General features: G+C 39.5%; 2 protein-coding genes across 2 annotated transcripts in view; one reads left to right on the top strand and one right to left on the bottom strand.

Moving 5' to 3' along the window:
* The window catches only part of EIF2S1 (eukaryotic translation initiation factor 2 subunit alpha), a 344,364-nt gene extending 330,535 nt beyond the window's left edge, over nt 1-13,829 (bottom strand). The window contains exon 1 of the mRNA XM_044073507.1: nt 13,713-13,829. The gene's annotated coding sequence lies outside the window, so the exon portion shown is untranslated. The remainder of the gene's footprint in view (nt 1-13,712) is intronic.
* A 38-nt stretch (nt 13,830-13,867) lies between these two features.
* The window catches only part of ATP6V1D (ATPase H+ transporting V1 subunit D), a 421,138-nt gene continuing 415,249 nt past the window's right edge, over nt 13,868-19,756 (top strand). The window contains exon 1 of the mRNA XM_044074025.1: nt 13,868-14,144. Within this exon, the coding sequence (XP_043929960.1) occupies nt 14,104-14,144 (41 nt within the window). The 5' untranslated portion in view covers nt 13,868-14,103. The remainder of the gene's footprint in view (nt 14,145-19,756) is intronic.

The following is a 19,756-nucleotide window of genomic DNA, read 5'->3' as shown; positions in this document are numbered from 1 at the left end:
TACATCAGGGTTCAGATTTGAGCCCTCTGCTATTCATACTGATGATGAACTACATTAGCAAACAGGTCGGAGGGGACAGATGAACAAAGGTGCTGCATGCAGACAATGCAGTATTACTGGCAGACTGTGCAAGAACTTCAAAGTATATGAGAGTGGAAAGCAAAACTGAAGAAACCAAGTACAGATAAAACAGTGGTAATGGCAATAAAATGGGAAAATCAGAAGAAGCTGAGAATTGAGATAGAAGGGAAGACAGTGGAACAAGTTAATAACTTCAAATATCTGACATGGATGGTTGAGGAGAAAGGAAGTCTGAATAAAGAGGACAAAGCTAGAATCAGAGGGGCTGCAGCCAACTGGTATAGTGTGTCAGGTGTAGTGTATGACAGAAGAATGCCAAAGAAACTGAAAAGTAAAGTGTACAAACAGTGGTGCGACCAGTACTACTGTATGGTACAGAAACCTGGGGAGTAAGGGCAGAGCAGATGAGGAAACTAGAGATGGTGGAAATGAAGTACCCAAAGACAGGTGGTAGGATGCACACTGTGGAACAGGAAAAAATGACGAAGTAAGAGCAGAAATCAAAGCAAATCCAACTGCAGAAAAGATCAAAAAGAGAAGAGATTACAGTGCTTTGGAACATGCTCAGAAAATCTGGTAAAGAAGTTTTGGGACAGAGAACAAGAAGGTAAGAGAAAATAAGGACATCCAGCATAGAGATGGATGGATTGTGTAAAGGAATATCTGTGATAATCAGGCATGAGTGTCAAAGAAGGGGAGAGTGTAGCACTGAATTGAGAGAGATGACAACAGTTAACATGACACCCCAACCCCATGTAGAAAATGGGGAAAAAGTGGGCTGCTGCTGATCATGACGAAGACCAGGGTGCAGTACAGTTGTGAACTATGACATGACATGTACTAAGCCTAAACAGTCACCCACTCAACTACTTCAAAACAGGCACTACAGTTCCTTTAAATATAGATGGAGTACAACAAACTATACAGTTTCAAGCAAAACTTCACACAGTAACAGAATTATGACATGAAAATGATACTGCTGAGCTTTGGCGTTTTTAAATTATTTATTCTTCTGAATGGGCTGTAGAGCTGCACCCTTGATAGATAGTTTTGTGCACCCCAAAGTTAGAGCTCAGCTTCTGCGAGCACACACACACACACACACACACACACACACACACACACACACACACACACACACACTTTCCTCCACATCTAACTGTACTACCATCAGGAATAGGGGTGACCTCTTGCACTTGCTTAAATTCTTTATTCCTCACCATATTAAAGAGTGGGGAGTTCCTACACATCTATAAACACATCTACAAATTTCCAAGCATGCAACAGTGATACTTCAGATTTATCCTTCCACACTTTCTCTTTTCTAAGGACAGAGAACAAAAGCTGCAGCCTTGGCATTCTGCAGATGTTTGGAGTGTCAAACAATAAAGGTCACATTCCAGAAATATTGTTCAGTGACAGAAAAAGGTCTGCAAGGCCACCCAGAAAGAGAAAAGTAAATTCTAGTGCCGCTGGCTTTCTTATTTCGTAATGATTAACCATGGTTCCTGAACTGCAATAAAAAATGAAAACAAAATAGTTTATTTTAATTTACATTTGTTAACCGGGGGTGTCTGACTGAGCCAAAAATGCCCCTTTTCAGCAGAGGCCCGGGGAGAAAAGCTCCACAAAGAAAAATTACAGATACATTTACTTAGACATGATCAGTATAGACACAAATTACAAAAGACATGTTTTTACAGTGGTATGCGGCACATCAGTTACAGTGGAGAGAACAAACAAAAAAATATTAATTTAAAAATAAAGGTAATTAATAGATTTGTGGTGTACGACTGAAATTTGGAACATAGGTAGAATACATACATAATACACAGGTACAGTACATACACTGTAGATTAGCCAGTGTTTGTGAGTAAGATTGAAAAATATTACCAAGTACTCTAGATTTAGTATGTATACCTTATCTGGCTCATACCAGTCAAGCCCAGAGAATTTGTTCACCATCTAGTCAACTGTTTATTTCTAAAGGGAGATGATAATGCTTTGTACTGCTCCACATGCAGGTGAAGTTTGTTATAGACATTTGGGAGGCAGTGGGTTACAGATCTGTTCATTCACAGCATTTTATTAGTCCTGGATCATGGATTCTGGATTCGCTCCCGTGCATTCAGCACATCTGGCAATGAGCACCTTTCAGCACTCATTTCTGTAGCAGGCACGGTTTTTATGGTATCAGATTGCTACCCTGAAGACCAACCCCTTCCTGAGAGAGTGCACCACACACTTGTGCATGCACACGCACGCACACACAGCCAATATAGACTGTCCAATCCACCCACTGCACGTCTTTGGAATGTGGGAGGAAACTGGAACACCCAGAGGAAACCAACACAAATGCAGGGAGAACATGCAGACTCTTACACAGAAGGCAACCCAGCTGGCAACCCAGCTGAGAATTGAACTGAAGGGGGGAACTTGGAGAACTACCGCCCTATCAGTTTGACAAGCCTGATGTGCAAGGCCATGGGATCTTATAAACAAAGACAGAGGCAACTTCAAAACACTGGATCCCACCCAGTTTGGGTTCGTGAAGGGCCGATCTTTTCTTCTGAACCTGACTGACTTCTTCGAATCAGTCTCCAGAGCCGTGGACGAGGGTAAGGCGGTCCACACAGCCTATCTGGACCTCGCCAAGGCCTTTGACACCATTCCCCCATTCTGGAATCATAGATAGACTTACTAAGCTGGGCATTAATCCCTACATCATTCGAGGGGTTGCCAATTAACTTACTGACAGAACCCACACTGTAAAAGTAGCAGACTCCAAATCCAGCTCCAGACATGTGACAAGTGGAGTACCTCAGGGTTCAGTCCTGGGACCGCTCTTGTTTGGCATCTACTCCTCTGATGTACAGGCCAACACTAAGGGACTCTGGCTAAGACTGCAAACTGGGAGCCATTATTGAATCCTCAAATGATGTGGATACACTACAAAAGGGCCTTAAACAGATACTTGGTGCCATGGGCTCAAACTCAACTCAATGCCAAGAAATGTATAGTTATCCCCTTTTGGATAAAACATGTACCCGTGAATTACCACATAGGTGGCAGTACACTAAACGCCGAAAGTGTGATAAGAGACTTGGGGACACAGGTGGACAGTGGTCTCACCTTCGATAACCACATCGCCACAACAGTCAGGAAATCCTATGTGGCACACCTCATCACCAAGGGCTTTTCATCCAGAAGAAAGGAGGTCATTGTCCCACTGTACTCATCCCTCATTAGACCCATTATAGAATACACCTCTCAAGACATCTGCAACAACTGGAAAGGCCGCAGAAATACCTCACTAAAAGAATCACAGGCCTAAAGCAGATGCCCTACGCTGACCGCCTTAAAAAAACTCCACCTGTACTCTGTCGCATATCATTTACTCAGAGGCGATCTCTGCTTAACATACAAGGCCATGTCAAACTCAGAGCTGTTGGACATGCTACACTTAAAGAAATCCCAATCCCTCAGAGCCACACGCTCCAGGAATCTAAACCTTGTCATCACAACAAACAAAACATGCTGGAGGGATAGGTTCCTGACCCAGAGACTCCCCAGACTCTGGAATAGACTGCCCATACATGTCAAGCAGAGCACCTCTTTGGCCCTCTTCAAAAGGAACCTTGACGATTGGATGGGAGAAAGGAAATTCACCCCAGGGATCACGTCATTAGCCCTGCTAGACAGGGGTCCAGGGAAGTAAACAGTGTGGGAAGAAATACCCAGGGAATTGTTATGGCTAGGCTTGTACAGGCCCTAGGGCCGATAGCCTAGTACCAACCTATGAAGAACCTCTTGCTGTGAGGCAACAACTCTAACCACTACATCACTGCACTGTCCTTATTTATTAGTAGGTGATGATTTACATTCCTGGTTATAGTACTGGTGAAGAAATTGGACTTTTAGAGAAACATGAGGTCCAGGACAACTGGGTCTTTCATGGCGCAGTAAGCAAGACAGGGGACTCTCCTCAAAAGTCCAGAAGATACTGACTAATGGGATAGAGCTTCCAGATTCTCTCGTTAACAACTTTATTAACATCATATACTACATACTGGCATGAACTAAACTGTAAAAGATAAACCATTACAAACATTTTTCTTGCATTATACAAATTATTCTGTCTTTTTATTTAACATTACACAGACTTCTCAACTTCTGCTCTCATTGGAACATCACTTCTACTGAATATTATTCTGTATGTGTTGCTCCCACTTATCCCATTTATTTCTATGCAGTTCACTCCTTCCTTTTTCTACGGATCTCATCTCCAATTATTTTAGCTTCTTTGTAACATTCCAAATTCTGTTACAGTTCATTTGTTCTTTATTTACTTTTCCTATCCATTCTTTTTTGACAGCTAACAGCATTAAACTCAGTATGGCCTTTGTCTTTAGGCAATTCCATTTCTATATCTCAGCTCAAAAGAATTATTTCATTAGTTAATCCAAGGTTGTGTCCCCAATATTTCTGAGAAAAGTAGCCTGTAGGAATTTCAAAAATCTGTCAACTCACTGCATCCCCAAAAAACATGTTCATAAGTACTGCTCTCTCCAACATCAAATTTCCAACTTTTGCCATCTACCGGTGGAAAATTTCTTTAAAAAAAAAATCTATTTGGTGTATAAAAACACCTCTGCAAACCTTTCTATGCGAAATTCCTAAACATTCTAGACTTTGTTGCATACTTGGGAACCATGTACATATCCTCCCATCCCAGCTCTCTCGCCTATTTTATCTGCCCCTACTTGCAGTCATCCCTATAGGTAAAATCTAATTTCTCCATTCCTGTGTTGACTTAGTTCTCAAATATTTTCTACTACTTTGTAAATTTTGCATGGTTGTTACTATTCACTTCTCCTTAAATATTTGTATCCACAATCCTACTCTCGGCCTATTTTGTGAGCCACTCCGTTTCAACATCATTTCTTTCCAGTTTGATTTGTAGTCTTCTCCTTGCATTATGTATACAAGCCTTAACTGGGTAGCTCTAAAGTATCCCTTCAGATCTGGTAATCCTAAACATCCTTATTCTTCTTGCATACTATTTCCCTTTCAATTATTATCTTTCCATTAATGCTGTCAAATGTCTGCCCGTTCCACAAAAATAAAACAATGATCCATATCAATCAGTCTTGGCAACACTAGAGGCATTCGCTTAGCTAGTATACACATAAATGCTTTACAGTCATAATTCAGAGTTGGGTTTTCAGCCTCTCTTGGTAGCTCAGTGACTTAAGCATGTGATCTTTCTGGTTAGAAACCTGTGGGGTCTAACTGTTTGAGAGGTTTAATGAGATACACCCCGTATTTAATAACTGGCCTGATCAATGTTAGGCATAAAGGACTACCTTTTTAGACCTCAATGATATTCCTTTGGCAATTGACTGGGCTAAATAAAAGGACATTCTGACAAAAGTCACATGACAGGCAAAACAGAGGGAGCTATCAACCGAAGTACCTAGGTCTCACACTACACTTCAGTTTTGTAGTGGTGTAAAGTCTATACAGCAAGATGAAAAAAAATGACTATTAAAATTATTACAATTGTTATCATTTAGTTAGAACTCACTTTCAGTACACCAAGAGGCAAAGTTCATTCAGAGGAGCCTGGATACCAGAGAGTGACAAGACAACTCCCAGTTTACAGTCATCTGTAAATGCTGTTCAGCACTGAGCCTCAAGGTACACCACTGGTCACTTTCATACCTTCTGATGAGGCACCTGCAATGCACACAGTGTGGGTTCTGCCCTTCAGCCAGTCTGCTATCGACCTTAACAAATATGAGTTGATATTTAAAATATTAACATTTTTTATGCTAACATCATGGGGAATGGTGTCTAGCTTTGGCCAGGTCAGAAGCATCTTCTGTGGCTCAAAAGACTAAGATAGTTAGCTTGTGTGATGGAGTTCAGGGTTCTAATCCTGTAATTTCTACCCAATATCTACAATACACAACATGCACTGTACTACCACCATCTACAGACTCCATAACCCTTTTGAAAGTCTACCCTTTGCACAGTTAAGTTTAACAAGATTCTTGATATCACATTTATAAGATCAGTTATAATATGTTTCATGATTTTGCAGCAGAGCTTTCCAAGGCTCAAAGGTCTGCAATTACCCAGGTCAATTGTAAGATCACCCTTATGGCGGGCATCACAACTGCAGTGTGGCACTCATTAGGGGCAAAACCAGTTTCTAAACTTGGGTTAGAGTTTGAAGAGCGACTCCTTGCAATAACATTTTTAATACTATTAATTAAGCAACCAGGTACTGTCAGGTCCTATGGAGAAAACAGTGTTTGTTAGCACTTTCAGTAAAATGGTCTTTACTGGGAGTTTAAGGGATTCTGATATTTTGGGGCTTTGAATAATAGTTTTTTTTTGGGGGGGGGGTTAAGTTAGCATTAAATTTGCTTTCAAGGATATTTGCAATGTCTATTGGGCCAGAAAAGGAGGCATCATTATGATTATGTTCAGAGCAATATAGGATATTGTTTTTTAATTTTATAACATGGCTAAAGAGGGATTTATACTTGGCTTCAGAGGGCATCCTAAGGGCAAGACTCCTTTACTAGATCCAAGATTTTTCTTTAATATTTTTTATTACTATTATTATAATATACTGCTTTTGATACTTCTCTCGAGAAGGGATTGGGAACTCCTTTTTGTAACTCGTTTACTTACAGCAGTGGACCACCAAGGTGGTTTGTTTTTGAATTTCTCCATGACACTTGGTTCCGGTAGGACCGCTAGCTCTATGCATTTTGCAAAATGGGTATAGAATTCCTTAGTAAAGCTTTCAGTTGTACTAAAGTCAGGGGAGGTGCAGTCATAAGTGAATTATTTCATCACTTTGTAAGTTGAAGTGGGCAGTCTGTAGTCCTTAAAAATTCAGCGGGGTTTGCTTAAGGAATTTTTGCGATTATGGGAGCTCCTGAGAGAGCAGTGGCATAGGATTGCATTACCTACAATAAACAAAATATTCCCTGGCCTACAGACTGATTTGGAGGATTGCATTACCTACAATAAACAAAATATTCCCTGGCCTACAGACTGATTTGGAACAGGCACATGAATGATTCCAGTTGTGCAGAGGCACAAATTCCTGAGGCCCATTTTGAATACACATTTATCAGTTCTCTAGTCAACAAAAACAACTGAAATTAATATATTCAGGATGTGGGCAGATAATTAACTGCAAATTCACTCGAGGCAGGAAGGTGACAAGCAGTGGTTGTGTGCAGCAAGAACAACTGGAAATACAACCTTCAGGACCCAAGTGTGGCCTCCTGCCAGGCCTCACACATTTGATTTTTTTTTAAGCAGCAGTCATATTTAGACTAGATGATGCATCAGCGGGAGGCTCAGCTTCAGAGACAATGACTGGGTGGAAGATGAGGGTCCCAGCTTATAAAATACAGCATTGTCCTCTTTCTAAAATGCACTTATCCAAAAATAATAAAATCAGTAGTCAGTGCGAACTCACAGACACTAGTTACTAGACATATGAAATGCTGACATGAGTTTATAGATGTACAATGGTAAGGGTTCACATAAAGCTTTAGACAATCTGAAAGGCTGGAAACCAAAACAATGGGCTGAATGTATATTCTCGGACTGGTGGTTGGCTTTAATTTTGCTGTAACAAGTGATCAGTTAAGCATTATTCATATCAGTAGTTCACCAGCATAAACCATATAAATTGTACTGTGTTGGGTAATCAGAATAATCAATTGTGAAAGACTGCATTTTGTTTAAAATTGAGGCATGGATTACTTACTCATACAAAGTCAGACTTTCCCGGTTAATAAATGTTAAATAAAATAAATTACAACAGGAAGACTGACTTGTGGAGGTTAGGCATCCGTTTAAAATGGATTACTCAATGTTTACATCTGATCTATTACATTCATTGCATTGGCACAAACCTGGTTAGAATGTCACGAAGAAACATGGGCTGGGGATTGAAACAATTTCCTCAAGGAGTGAAGTTCACTCTTTTGTCCTACATTAAGGAAAACTTTGAAGTTATTCTCTGAAACAGCAAGCAAGCAAGCCTTACTTTCAACACTCAATTCTTCCTGAGAATGTACATATTTGTTTTTCTTAATTCTCTTCATATTCTAGACTTAACAATATTTATGTCTTTTATATTTACTTAGTGAAAGGGTTAACTTACGGTCCAATGTATTTTATCAGACCATGCACCGTTATTTTTTAAAATTTCATATCTCCAAGTTGATAAGAAGAGAACACAGAAGGCCAAACGTATTAGTTGAACAGATGGTAGAAAACTGGCAATCACACCCAACAGATTAAAAGCACCAATTGCATCAGAAGTAGAAAAATATTATGCCTTAGTGGAATTTATTAGGGGTTACAAAAGGCTATTAGTGGAGTGGGCTCACTTGAAGCTTGACTCCCTTCAGCAGAAAATTCTGGAGGAGCAATATATATCTACTTTGCCATATGATTCAGAAGCAGCAAGGAGCTACAGAATTAACACTAATCAGAATTAATGAGATATTGGATTACAGGACAACCCAGATGAAATTCAGCATAGAATCTGCAAGACTCTGATCATTCATCATGCTCTTACCATGCTCTCAGATTCTTAGCACTGTGACAGACAGCTGATAAGCAGATCATGCAAGTAGTTTACAGGTACTCAGCTTGACTGGTGATTTCCTCACTGGAGATCCTACAGGAATTTGTGGAATACTTTTCACTTTGTATATAGAGGAAGCTTTGAGGGAATCTACCACTCAAAGAATAAGTAAGTAACTTCCTATGTACCCTGACTCTTAATCACCTCCCACTTAGACTAGCCGAATACCTGGTGGGTTCCAGTGATGCAGCAGTAGGTACTGATTGCCCTTTCTAGGCACACAGTAGGCAAGGCACCAGTGCCAGATGGGCTTCCCACGGAGTTATTCAAGGGACTATAAAGAAATTTAGCCTTCCTAGATTACGTGTTAGAAGGTGGCCCTCCTCCTCAGTCTTATCATCCGGCATTAATACCATTAATTTTAAAACCTAATAAGAATTCTTCTAAAGTAACATTGTATCGACCAATATCAGTCTTAAATTATGATAAGTTATTCATGGTCATAATTGTAGGCAGCTGTGTGTGTACGCTAGTACACCCAGACTAGACAACTTTGTGGTTGACAGAATCACCTCAGGCGATCTAATTAAAACCTTGCTGATAGTGGAAGAAGTGGGCAAAACTCAAACACCTCTGCTGGCTTCCAGCTTATATACACAGAATGCATAGGACATCACCTGGCACTTCAACTACCTGAGGTTCAGGTTTTCCTGCATCTTTTATACGTCTATTAAGAAAATTATTATAGGGGTTCTACAGCAAAGGTAAAGATTAGGGAGGGTGTTTTCCATCATTCTGCCTTTAAAAGGTGGAATGAGCAGGGCTGCCCCTTTATTGCCATTACTTTGTGCCATCTACTTACAGCCAGTAGCAGCCCCAAATCAGAAAAAAATAAATAAAAAGGTTATAAATTTGAAAAAAAAAAAAAAAGAGTTTGGAGTGTAAGCTTTCTCTTTGTGTGGATGGCATGCTTCTCTAAATGGCAAACCTGGCACACACAATATTTCATCTATCATTATAGTACAGTAAATTTTCTGAGTACAAGATAAAGATACAAAAGACAGAATCAATAAATACACATTTTCTCTCCTCTTACGATTTTCTTTGTAAAAGGAAACCTTCTAAGTAAAAGGACGCTATCAAATAATTATGCCTGATGCTTTCAAATTCATAAATCAACTCCTAATTCTGTTTATTTGGAAGATAAAGTTTGGAACCTCCTGCAGAGGTGGCAGCTTCTCTGTATTAACATCACTTAAGAGGATCCAGGCTGTAAGATGGTTTGTGCTGCCATTGGTCTCCCTGTTCATTTACCAAACATAAAACAAGTACTTTCATTCCAGAGTTCATACAGTTAGGGCAAAAACAGAAAACTATCCAGGGAAATGTCTCCTTAACACAGGGAGCCTAGGACACATTAGGGCAACACAGACCAAAACAATGACGCTGTGTAATGAATCTTATACCATAAGCTGTAAGGGAAAAGCCCTCATACTGCTGGGTGGATATTGGAAGACTTATTAGACAAGATGATCCCAGAAATATTCAAGTTACCTCCAATATTATAAAGCATGTACTATCCTTCTTTGATGCGTTACATACAACAAGGTTGAGTGAATGAAGAGGAAATCTTCCCACAGGGTATTCTCCCTTCTTCTTTCTTAAAGAAGGGAATAAATATGCATTTAGACAGAATACTGGTCTGAGATACTGGATTTAAATTATTGCAGGAGGGAAGATTTGTGATCAGCAGCAGTTTCACCATCAGTACTCTCTACAAGAATTGACAAGGGGGTTATACAGGGTTTTAGGAAGAGAGATACAGAAGCCAAAACACAAGTAGATGGTCAATTAATTATCCTCCATTAGTTACCTGGATAACAAAATCCAGACAAGAAAGGCATGACTTACTTTATTTTCATTTACCCTTTGTTGACAAGATTAGTCCCAGGCTAGTGGCCTCTTTTTCAGGGGGAGACTCGAGGTAACTACTACTAGGGGAAATTTGTCCAGGGCATTGGGAACTTCTACTCTTTTCAACAGCTGCTAATGGACGTTTCACATCCACCTGAGCTACTACCAACTCAAGCAGAAGAGACCTCTGTTTAAAGGGTCATCCAAAGGATAACACTCAGGAGTGAAGTGCCTCCTCAATGCTGCAATGCAGTATAAACAATTCAATCACCTGGAGTGGAACAGAATCCACAGCTTTTTTTGGTCTTCCAGCACCAAAGAGGAAGTGTACTACTAGTTATGTCACGGACATTGATCAGGGATCAGATAAGCACTTTATACAAGTGTTTCTTGTTTGACCCAATACACTTAAATAAATACAGATCTTCATGAGAAAGGGACCTAGGCATTATTGACCTCTACACACAATCACTGTGGTCACTGAAGCACAGGATTAAATCATGAAAATTTGAGTTCTTTGGCGGGCAATGCCACTTTAAGTTTTTATATATGCCCGCAAAGATGGCTCACATTTTTCCAATCACATGACCAATAAACAGACAAGTCCTCTATAATGACTTGGGAAACTGAATGCATATTTTCTGCCACTGCTCCAAGTTTTTTTTGCTTAAAATGCAATGCAACTCGTTGTTGGAAAAGCTGCATCATACCAAACGTCAGCCAGAAACTCATCTTAAGAGAGTAATACAATACAAATTAAAGTTCATATTGAATGGAGCAGTGAAACTCTCATATGAATAATGGCTGCTAGGCACTGTAGACACTGATAAGGCATTAATTAATGAATTATGCTTACAGCAAAGAAACATATTATCAAGAAATGGAAAAGAACTACTTACACCAACAATACTAGATGTTACTGTAATATTGAAGAAACTTAAACAAGAAATGGAGCAGTCCACACCTACCCTGGCTCACAGGAATGGGCAAAATGACAGGTAAGAACTACTAGGCCTCTAGAATAGTTAAACTGATTTTGGAATTATTCAGTTTGACTACACATCATTAATTGTCATCATGCATCCTGCAGTACAAGTTAATAACAGTACTGTACAAAATACATATTTATGAACCTGATAAAAACTGAGTTAATATACTTTTTTTGCATACTAAATTGTGAGAATTTAAACAGAATGCAAACTTATGTATTTAACATTTTTCTTTGTTTAAACCTGTTGCTGTTGTTAATAAAGCATTTAAACAAGAGTTCAATTTGCAAATCCCTAGGGATCTGCCTGGAGACATGTTCTTTGCCAAATACAGAGACTCCACTAGAGCTGCCACTGGGTCTGAAGGCAAGAAACGCACAAAACCCCAGTACAGAGGAAGTACTCTCAATACATGTAAGCAAAGTTTCAGTAATGACGACAAGGATATTTTGAGAAGAGCCAGAATGCAACATGATGTTGGGAGTGAAATATTATTGTTGGAATGTCCATTACTAAACTTTGCCTTTAAAAGGTACTGGGGGCACCAAAGGCTTTAGCAAGTATGCAAGAGTCTTTAAATAAGAGGTGCAGGCCATTCTTATTACAGTACACTGGACTGTCAAGCATCGTGTTCCATGTTGATGTATACTGGATCTCTCTGGAATGACCCCAGCTTTCTAACCAATTACTACAGTCAACAATTTGCTTCCTGGTATCTAGGCATCACTCAAAATGAAGAAAGGATTCCACTTAGGACTAGCGTCTTATCTGCATAGAAAGTCCTAATATGTTTCTCTGTATATCCCTCACAGGCTTCCATCTCAAGTCATCCACCCTACCATCCACCCCATATGTACTACTACCATGTCATAGTTGTATTTGTCAAAATTGGATCTGGATCCTTAGGACCCTTGTAACGTCAAAGATTTTAGCACATGAAAGACAACTCACTGTAACTCTCCCCTTAGCCAGCCTTCTGAGTGAACAGTCAGTGTGCCCGACACTAGATTAACCTACATGTACATTTTTATATTGCTGCTGTGGTTCAAACAGATAGATTTGGAACACTTTTACTCAGGGTGGCCCCTTATGGAGGCATGTATGAGGTGGATGACTGGCAAGATCAATGGTACTTTAAGCTCAAGTACATCACTGTAATATACAATCAAAAGCAAAACAGCAGTGCAGCATATACACTGCTAACACTGACCCCGGACACATACAGGAAAGCAGTGTGACATACACACTGTTAGACTGAGTGACACAACCTCATGAATCTACAAACTCTGTATTCGCCTTGGCAAAAATATATACATACACACACACACACTATGAATGACACCAACAGTGATACACAATCCTTACTGAAGTAACGCAACAGCTACAAATGTAAGGCAACTCGTTGCTAGAAAAGCTGCATTATACCAAACGTCAGCCAGAAACTCAGCTTAACTCATCTGACATTCAACAGACCTTATGGCAAGAACAGTAGCCGAGAAACACGAAGACACACATCGTAATGGAAAACGTATGATATCGAAAGAATGAAGTCCAGGGCAATGAAAACGATCTGGTTTGCAGAAAGAGTAACAGCTAACCGAAGATGAGGTGGAAGTACAGATAACACTGCGTGTTGTGTGGTGTGACAGAGTGGAAACAGAAATGGAACGGTAGAATAAAATTCGTGCCTGCAAATAAACAAGCTGATCTCTGACAGTTTAAGAACACTATATGAAAACCACATAATTCCTTCATGAGCACGTTATACCTTAAAACAATCCATCACATAACAAAACAGTAGTCAACGTTTTTAACTACCTAATGAACAGGGTGACACGTGTTTTAGGTAAGACGTTACATCACATAACCCATATTAGATTATTTAGATCTCAGACTGCGATAAAAATTAAGCAAACAGCAGAGAACAGACTCGTGTCTATAACAAAGTTACACAGTAGCAGCAAAAGAAGGCCAGTGATCCATCCGTATTTCCCCATCACCTGAATAATAAGGGTACCGCAGAAGTGTTCGGTTCTTGATCTCGTAGCAATCCTGTTAACTACCCTTAAAAAACGTCAAAAAGTGTTACACATACATACCTGATATGTTGTAAATACTCTTACTACAAAGCCGGTTGCCTAAATATGATAGACACTGCTTCTAAAACCCACTGCAACAACCATGCAGAAACTACCTCAGTGCGCAGTCGTAGTTACATTTAACATCGGAAGCAGTCCTCTGTCAGCGTCCCCAGACAACCAACACGTGATTCGTATGTTTCAGCTGATCGGAGACTTCAGACTGACAGAAGCATATAGCAGCAGTAATTCCAGAGTGATTCTTGCTTGGACTAGGTGTTTAAATCTGTACCAGAGGAAAAATATCTTTTGAGATTTTTGCTTACAAGAAAGTCGATGCTTATCGCTAGCTAAAGGTCATCTTGTCATTTAGTGCAATAACTAGTACCAATCCTTGAAATCTGAGAGCAAGATGTCGGGGAAGGACCGAATCGAAATATTCCCGTCCCGAATGTGAGTGATACCTTTCGTGTTTGAGGGTTTTTTCAGAGTTTACTCTTTCTGTATAGATTAATTCTTATGAATCTATCCTGTTTTGATGCTGTGGTATATTGCATTTCCCTGCCCCCAATCATCTCACTCAGAAAGGGTACCGGTGTCCTATCTGATGACCCCCCCCCTCCCAAAAAAAAACAGTGGGGAAGATAAGAGTATTTTTACTTAACATATAACTATGTATGCGTACACATGTCCTACGTGTGTGTTTGCAGTATTTTTGTATACCATGACACGCGTTTATTTGTTATTTTTTTATCATCAGGATTTTTTATTCAATCCTGAGCAAAGCTAGTTTTCAGTGGAGGCTTGTGGAGAAAAATCTCATTGTTAAACGTACATACAATACTAGCCAATAAAATAATTCTGATTGAATATTATTACAGAAGTTTATTGGGCAAGTGTTGCCTTTAATTTCTAACTGTGAGTAACAATGTAAATCTCTAGCAACTGGCTTTATTCAGTAGTCATGGGTTTTATTTCCTCTGTGTCCACCTGTAAGGCAAATACTGAACAGGTCAGGTGTTTATCCAGACAACGTTCCGATTAACATATTATACTAATGTGTGTGTGTGTTCCGCAAACGTTGTATTGCAAACTTAGATTAAGCCGCAGATGTGGGTGGGTGTAGATGTGAGTGTGCAGCCAAAATCTGTAAACAAAGTAACAGCCTTCTGTGTTTATGGTAAAACAAGAGCAAGTTGGACAACTGTGTTTTGGAGTTGTTGTGTATTCCAGCCCTCTTTTTGATGGTAAGAGGCGTTTATACTGCTGAAAGCATACATAGTGTGATCTAAATTAGTCAAGCTGTTTCCTTTTTTCAGTGTGGTTGACTCATTTTTACATTGAAGGTTAGTTGTTTGACCTTAGGTGGAGCTAGTTCTCTAAATGATATTCCTTAGTGCAGTTTTCCATTTAACGTAATGCAAAATTTACTTTGTCGTGCTTCCAGTTTTGTTTTATGAGGAACTGACACTTGAGAGGAAGTGAGAAAGACAATTATCGTTTCTGTCACTCCAATTAGTCAGCAGATGTTGGATGCTTTGTAGATCCTGGATTGTTTTTATTCTCCATTTTTTGAAAATGTATGCACAATCTTTTTTTCAGAGGCTTAGGCAGAAGCAGAATTGGATGCATACAGTAATATGCACATTATGTGCAGTGCAGTATGAATGCAGCTGAACATCATAGTGCCAAGTAGTAGTATTTATAAGGTCCTAGGGGGCTGACCCAGACACCATTACTCAAGGCCCCAAGGGTCTAGGCGAGTGAGGGGTAGAGCTTGGGGAGGCCCCTTCAGGAACAAACTCAATGACCAATGCTTCTTGCTGGAGACTCAATGTCATGGAGGAAGCTCTGCTGGACGTCTTCACTACTGGCACTTGCCATGCTGGCATTGGGATTAGTGGACAACTGGGACTTTGGGTATTGAAAATCGAGGCTACAAATTTCCAATTTTATTTCCATGCATTGTCAAGGTATGCAGATGATGCTCCTCAGCCAAGAATCCTTTTACTGTATCAAAAAATTTCTTCTCTGCTTCAGTGGAGGCAATACAGGAAGTAGTCCCCACGCTGAAGGAGGCACTTAGTGCCAAAGAAACTTTCTGCTGGAAAGGCTATTCTTTATTTAACCATTTCTTAGTGCAAGAAAGTAAACCAAAGTTCCAATTCTGGATTTTGCCATTAATGTTGCTTTGGAAATTCCAAAGTTCAAGATGGCTGTTGCGTTGCATGCTCTGGAAGGCCCTATTTTCACATCATTGGATTCAGACCTTGGATCCCACAGGGCCCAGTTCCAGGAGATTCTAGTGGGGAATCAGTCGGAATTCCTGAATTCAGATCTGTCTTGCATTATCAATGCTCCCATGCCTCCTGAAGCAGTAACTGCTTTTCAGTATTTTTCAGAGTCCTTTTATCAGTATTTACTTTTAATTGGTGGGAATTCTGTTTGTAACTGTTTGAATGCAATCTCTTTTCTGGCTCAAGGCAAGCACTTTCAACCTAGCATCTTCACTGAAACCCGAACAGTTTTAGAGAAACTAACCCAAGTCCAGTCTAGCACCTTATCTGGGTGTCTATTTGAGAGAGATGTGTGCAATACCAGTTAGACTGAATACAGATGGCATTTCTTAAGACACATTCAAACATTCTTCCCAACAACTTTCAGTAATGTCTTAAGCTGACTGCAAGGACAGTCCTGCCTTTTAGGGTTCATATGTTCATTTGTATTACTTTGCCAAAGTGCTTCGTATACCAATAAGTGAGAGAATTGCAAAAAGCATGTGGACTCAACAGCGCAATTTACAACATGATTTTCAGATTCTTCTTGCATACATACAAAGAGAATTTCTGTGGTGGCTGGGCATGTCAATCCTAAACAAGGACTCTCTGTGACCCAGCCAGAGCATATCGAATATTAACGACCAGACATCTCGGGTCGGCCTGGGGAGCTCATCCGAAGGACAAGAGTGCAGACAAGCAATGCTAGTATGGGGAAACTGCACGTACACCACACTTCAAAGTTTCTGCCCACTGCACAAAAATTCTTTAGCAGATGTTCTTGAAGCAGAGCAGACAGAGACAGAAGCAGATAACGAAAGGAGATCATCAGATAAGCAGCTGACCATGGCTGGGCTTGCAGAACCAGACATAGATCTGGAACTCTTCTCTAGATCTTATTAGCTGCTGTTTTTTTTTTGCACAAGGCTATTTCATCCCAAAGCTTTTGGAAAATAGATGCACTATCCTTGGAAACTATCCTTCAGCTGGAGAAACTTTCCTTTATGCTCTTCTTCCTTAAGTATTTCTGAAATCCAAAGGTTGAATGAAATCGCATGATTCTGGTAGCACCAGATTGGCTGACATTGGTTGCAAACTCTTAAGGAGTTTGATCTTTTTGGGACACCTTCTTGGGACACATTCCTCATTTCCATTGACTTCTCAGGACAGACAATCATTTCTCTCATCATTTTCTGCAATCTTTGCACCCTGACAGCCTGGAGAATTCAGTTTTCAGTTTGGGGAGGCAGCCAGCTTCCACAACAAGTTTTGGATGTTCTTTGGTCCGCCCTTTCTACTAAAAAGTTTATGCTGATAAATGGAAGAGATTTTTTCTTTTGGAGTGTGCAGCTCACTTTTTGATGTTAAATTGCCTAACTGAGTTGTGTTTTGCAATATTTGACTGTTTTGTTTTTTTGTATAGCCTGTGGTTCCCCAAACCTCCACACAGCAGCAAGACATTCCTTTGTTCTTCCTGACACAAGTCCTTCTGAGGTATTTTTTGTAGCAGCAGGTAGAGGAAATAACTTGCCCGTTTTCACAAAGGAAAAAATGAGGAGAGTGTTTAGAGCTAGAAAGTGGTTGGGTAAAGTTGAGAAAACAATGTACAGACACCAGCATGGAAGGGGAGGAAGGTGACTGGCTGCCCTGTTGAAGGAAAAACCATAGGGATCAGATTAGCTGCAGGTCATCGGAAATCTAGCCTATGTCCTAACTGATCCATTGTCAGTGGTCTTCAACAGATCACTGGCCAATATAAAATGGTCTGAAGACTCAAATACGGAAAGAGTGGTACATTTTGAAAGGAGATGAAGAAAAATCCAGGTGCCTTAATCACTGAAAGCAAGCTCATCAGAGTGTTTTCGAATTGACCTTGCTGTCATAGTGGTAGATCCTTAAAAGTTTTGCTAGGGTGGGTGCCTGTGCCCCTGACCCTCATGTGGGATCTTCACTCACCCACCCACCCTATTATGTAAATAGCCATCCTTCAGGGTCACACCACCTTTGAAAGTGGAAGCAGACTCAACAAAACAGTATTCTCAACAAGACTGCTTTTCAGTAATATGACAACTTCCAAAAATCTTAGGAACTACAGGCCTCTTAAAATGTGTTAGAAATTGCAGTGAAAGTCAGGTGAGAATCCTTAGGGAAGATCTGATTGCATTTGCTAGAGGACAGCAACTTCCTGGACAATAACCAACATTTGTTCATTAACCGAAGAAAATAAAAACACAAAAAGGTCATTCAAACCTTATCCAGTAGTGCCTTGAACTATCTTAGCTGGGCTTGCTCTTTGCTAGAACAAAAGAATTCAGCTCAGCAGGGACAGTACCTTTGAAAATGTACAGTCTGTCTGATTTCAAAGAAGTCAAGGAACAGGTGTTGTCAGCTGTCTGGAATTTTGGATGGCAGAAAAGAAACCCAGATCTGTGTCAGAAAATGTGGTTCAGATGAATGCTTATCGAGTGTATTCTGTGAGCTGGCACATTTTTGAGCTATATTTGTTTGCATTTAAATTATGCTGTCAGATTTTTTTTTGTTTGTTATAACTGTTCCTGGGAGATGTGAATTCACATTGCATAGCTGCAGAAATACAAAGAGCTTAAAAAGTTTGAGCCTTCTTTTTTACAAAAGTAAAATAACAGATCTGTTCTCTAATTGCACTTTGTTCTGCGATAACATTACATATGTTTTATTTTGTGTTTGGTGTAATAGTATTATAAATGTAAACAAAAAACTGGATTCAGGAAAATTGTCAAGTACACATTGCTGGAAACTGTGCACAGATATGTATTCTTCTTCCTCCCTTTATTTCTTTTGGTATGATTTTTAACTCCCATGTTTATCTGATGCAAATAGTTTCAGCAGGCATGCCAATTGCTAGAACAATGAAGATATTGTAAGGTACCTTTTAATATGTGCAGAATATTTATTTGTTGCATTTAGTATATTATTTATTTACTATGTCTTCAAAATTGTTTCTAACACAATTGACTTTGAAAAGAGAAGCAAAGTACATGTACTTATTGAAAAGGGTGGAATTTTGTCAAGATTTTGTGTGGTTAAGAGGAGACTCAGGTCACAAAGGTAGCAGCCCAGCAAGGATCAGAGTAAGGAGGCAAGACTTTTTTGGTGCATTTTATATAGTTGTGTTTTTTGGCAGTAAGCCAAATCTCATAAACAAGTCTAGTTGAGGATTTTTTTTGTTTATATATATATATATATATATATATATATATATATATATATATATATATATTTCTTTGGGGCCTAGAAAATAACTGGGACCTTTCCCAAATTAGTGACTGGATATATTTCTGTCCATTTAGAAAGGCTTGCTCTGTGCCAACAATAAAATACAGAAAGATTATTTTCATGTGTTGCATTAAAAAATGTAGTAAGATAGGTCACTAAAGAATTTTGGAGAATTAATGTAAGTCATAAACTTCAGGAGACTTAGAAATTATTTCACGGATGTACTGAATTAGCCAGTGGAATGAAATTTAGTTATTAGGGGTTTAACTGTCTGAATCCAAAATGTTATCTGCACAAGAACTTGATAATTTACATCCCACTCTAAAATGGGAAGAGCCTTCTATAATGGAATAAATGATCCATACAATTAGACATGTAACAAGTAATGCTTATTTGGAGGCTTTTATATTTCACTTTGTGGGCAAACTACCATCCCATCTCACCTACACATCAGTAACTTAGGGGATGTATATTTAGCATGTTAATGTTGCGCTAAAAAAATCTAGTTATTGCCAGGAATTTTATTTTAGAACT

This window comes from Protopterus annectens, chromosome 6.part0, assembly GCF_019279795.1.
Source record: "Protopterus annectens isolate FY-2018-M chromosome 6.part0, PAN1.0, whole genome shotgun sequence".
NCBI lineage: Eukaryota > Metazoa > Chordata > Ceratodontiformes > Protopteridae > Protopterus > Protopterus annectens.
Note: the sequence above shows the minus strand (reverse complement) of the source record. Positions and strands in the feature narration are given on the sequence as shown.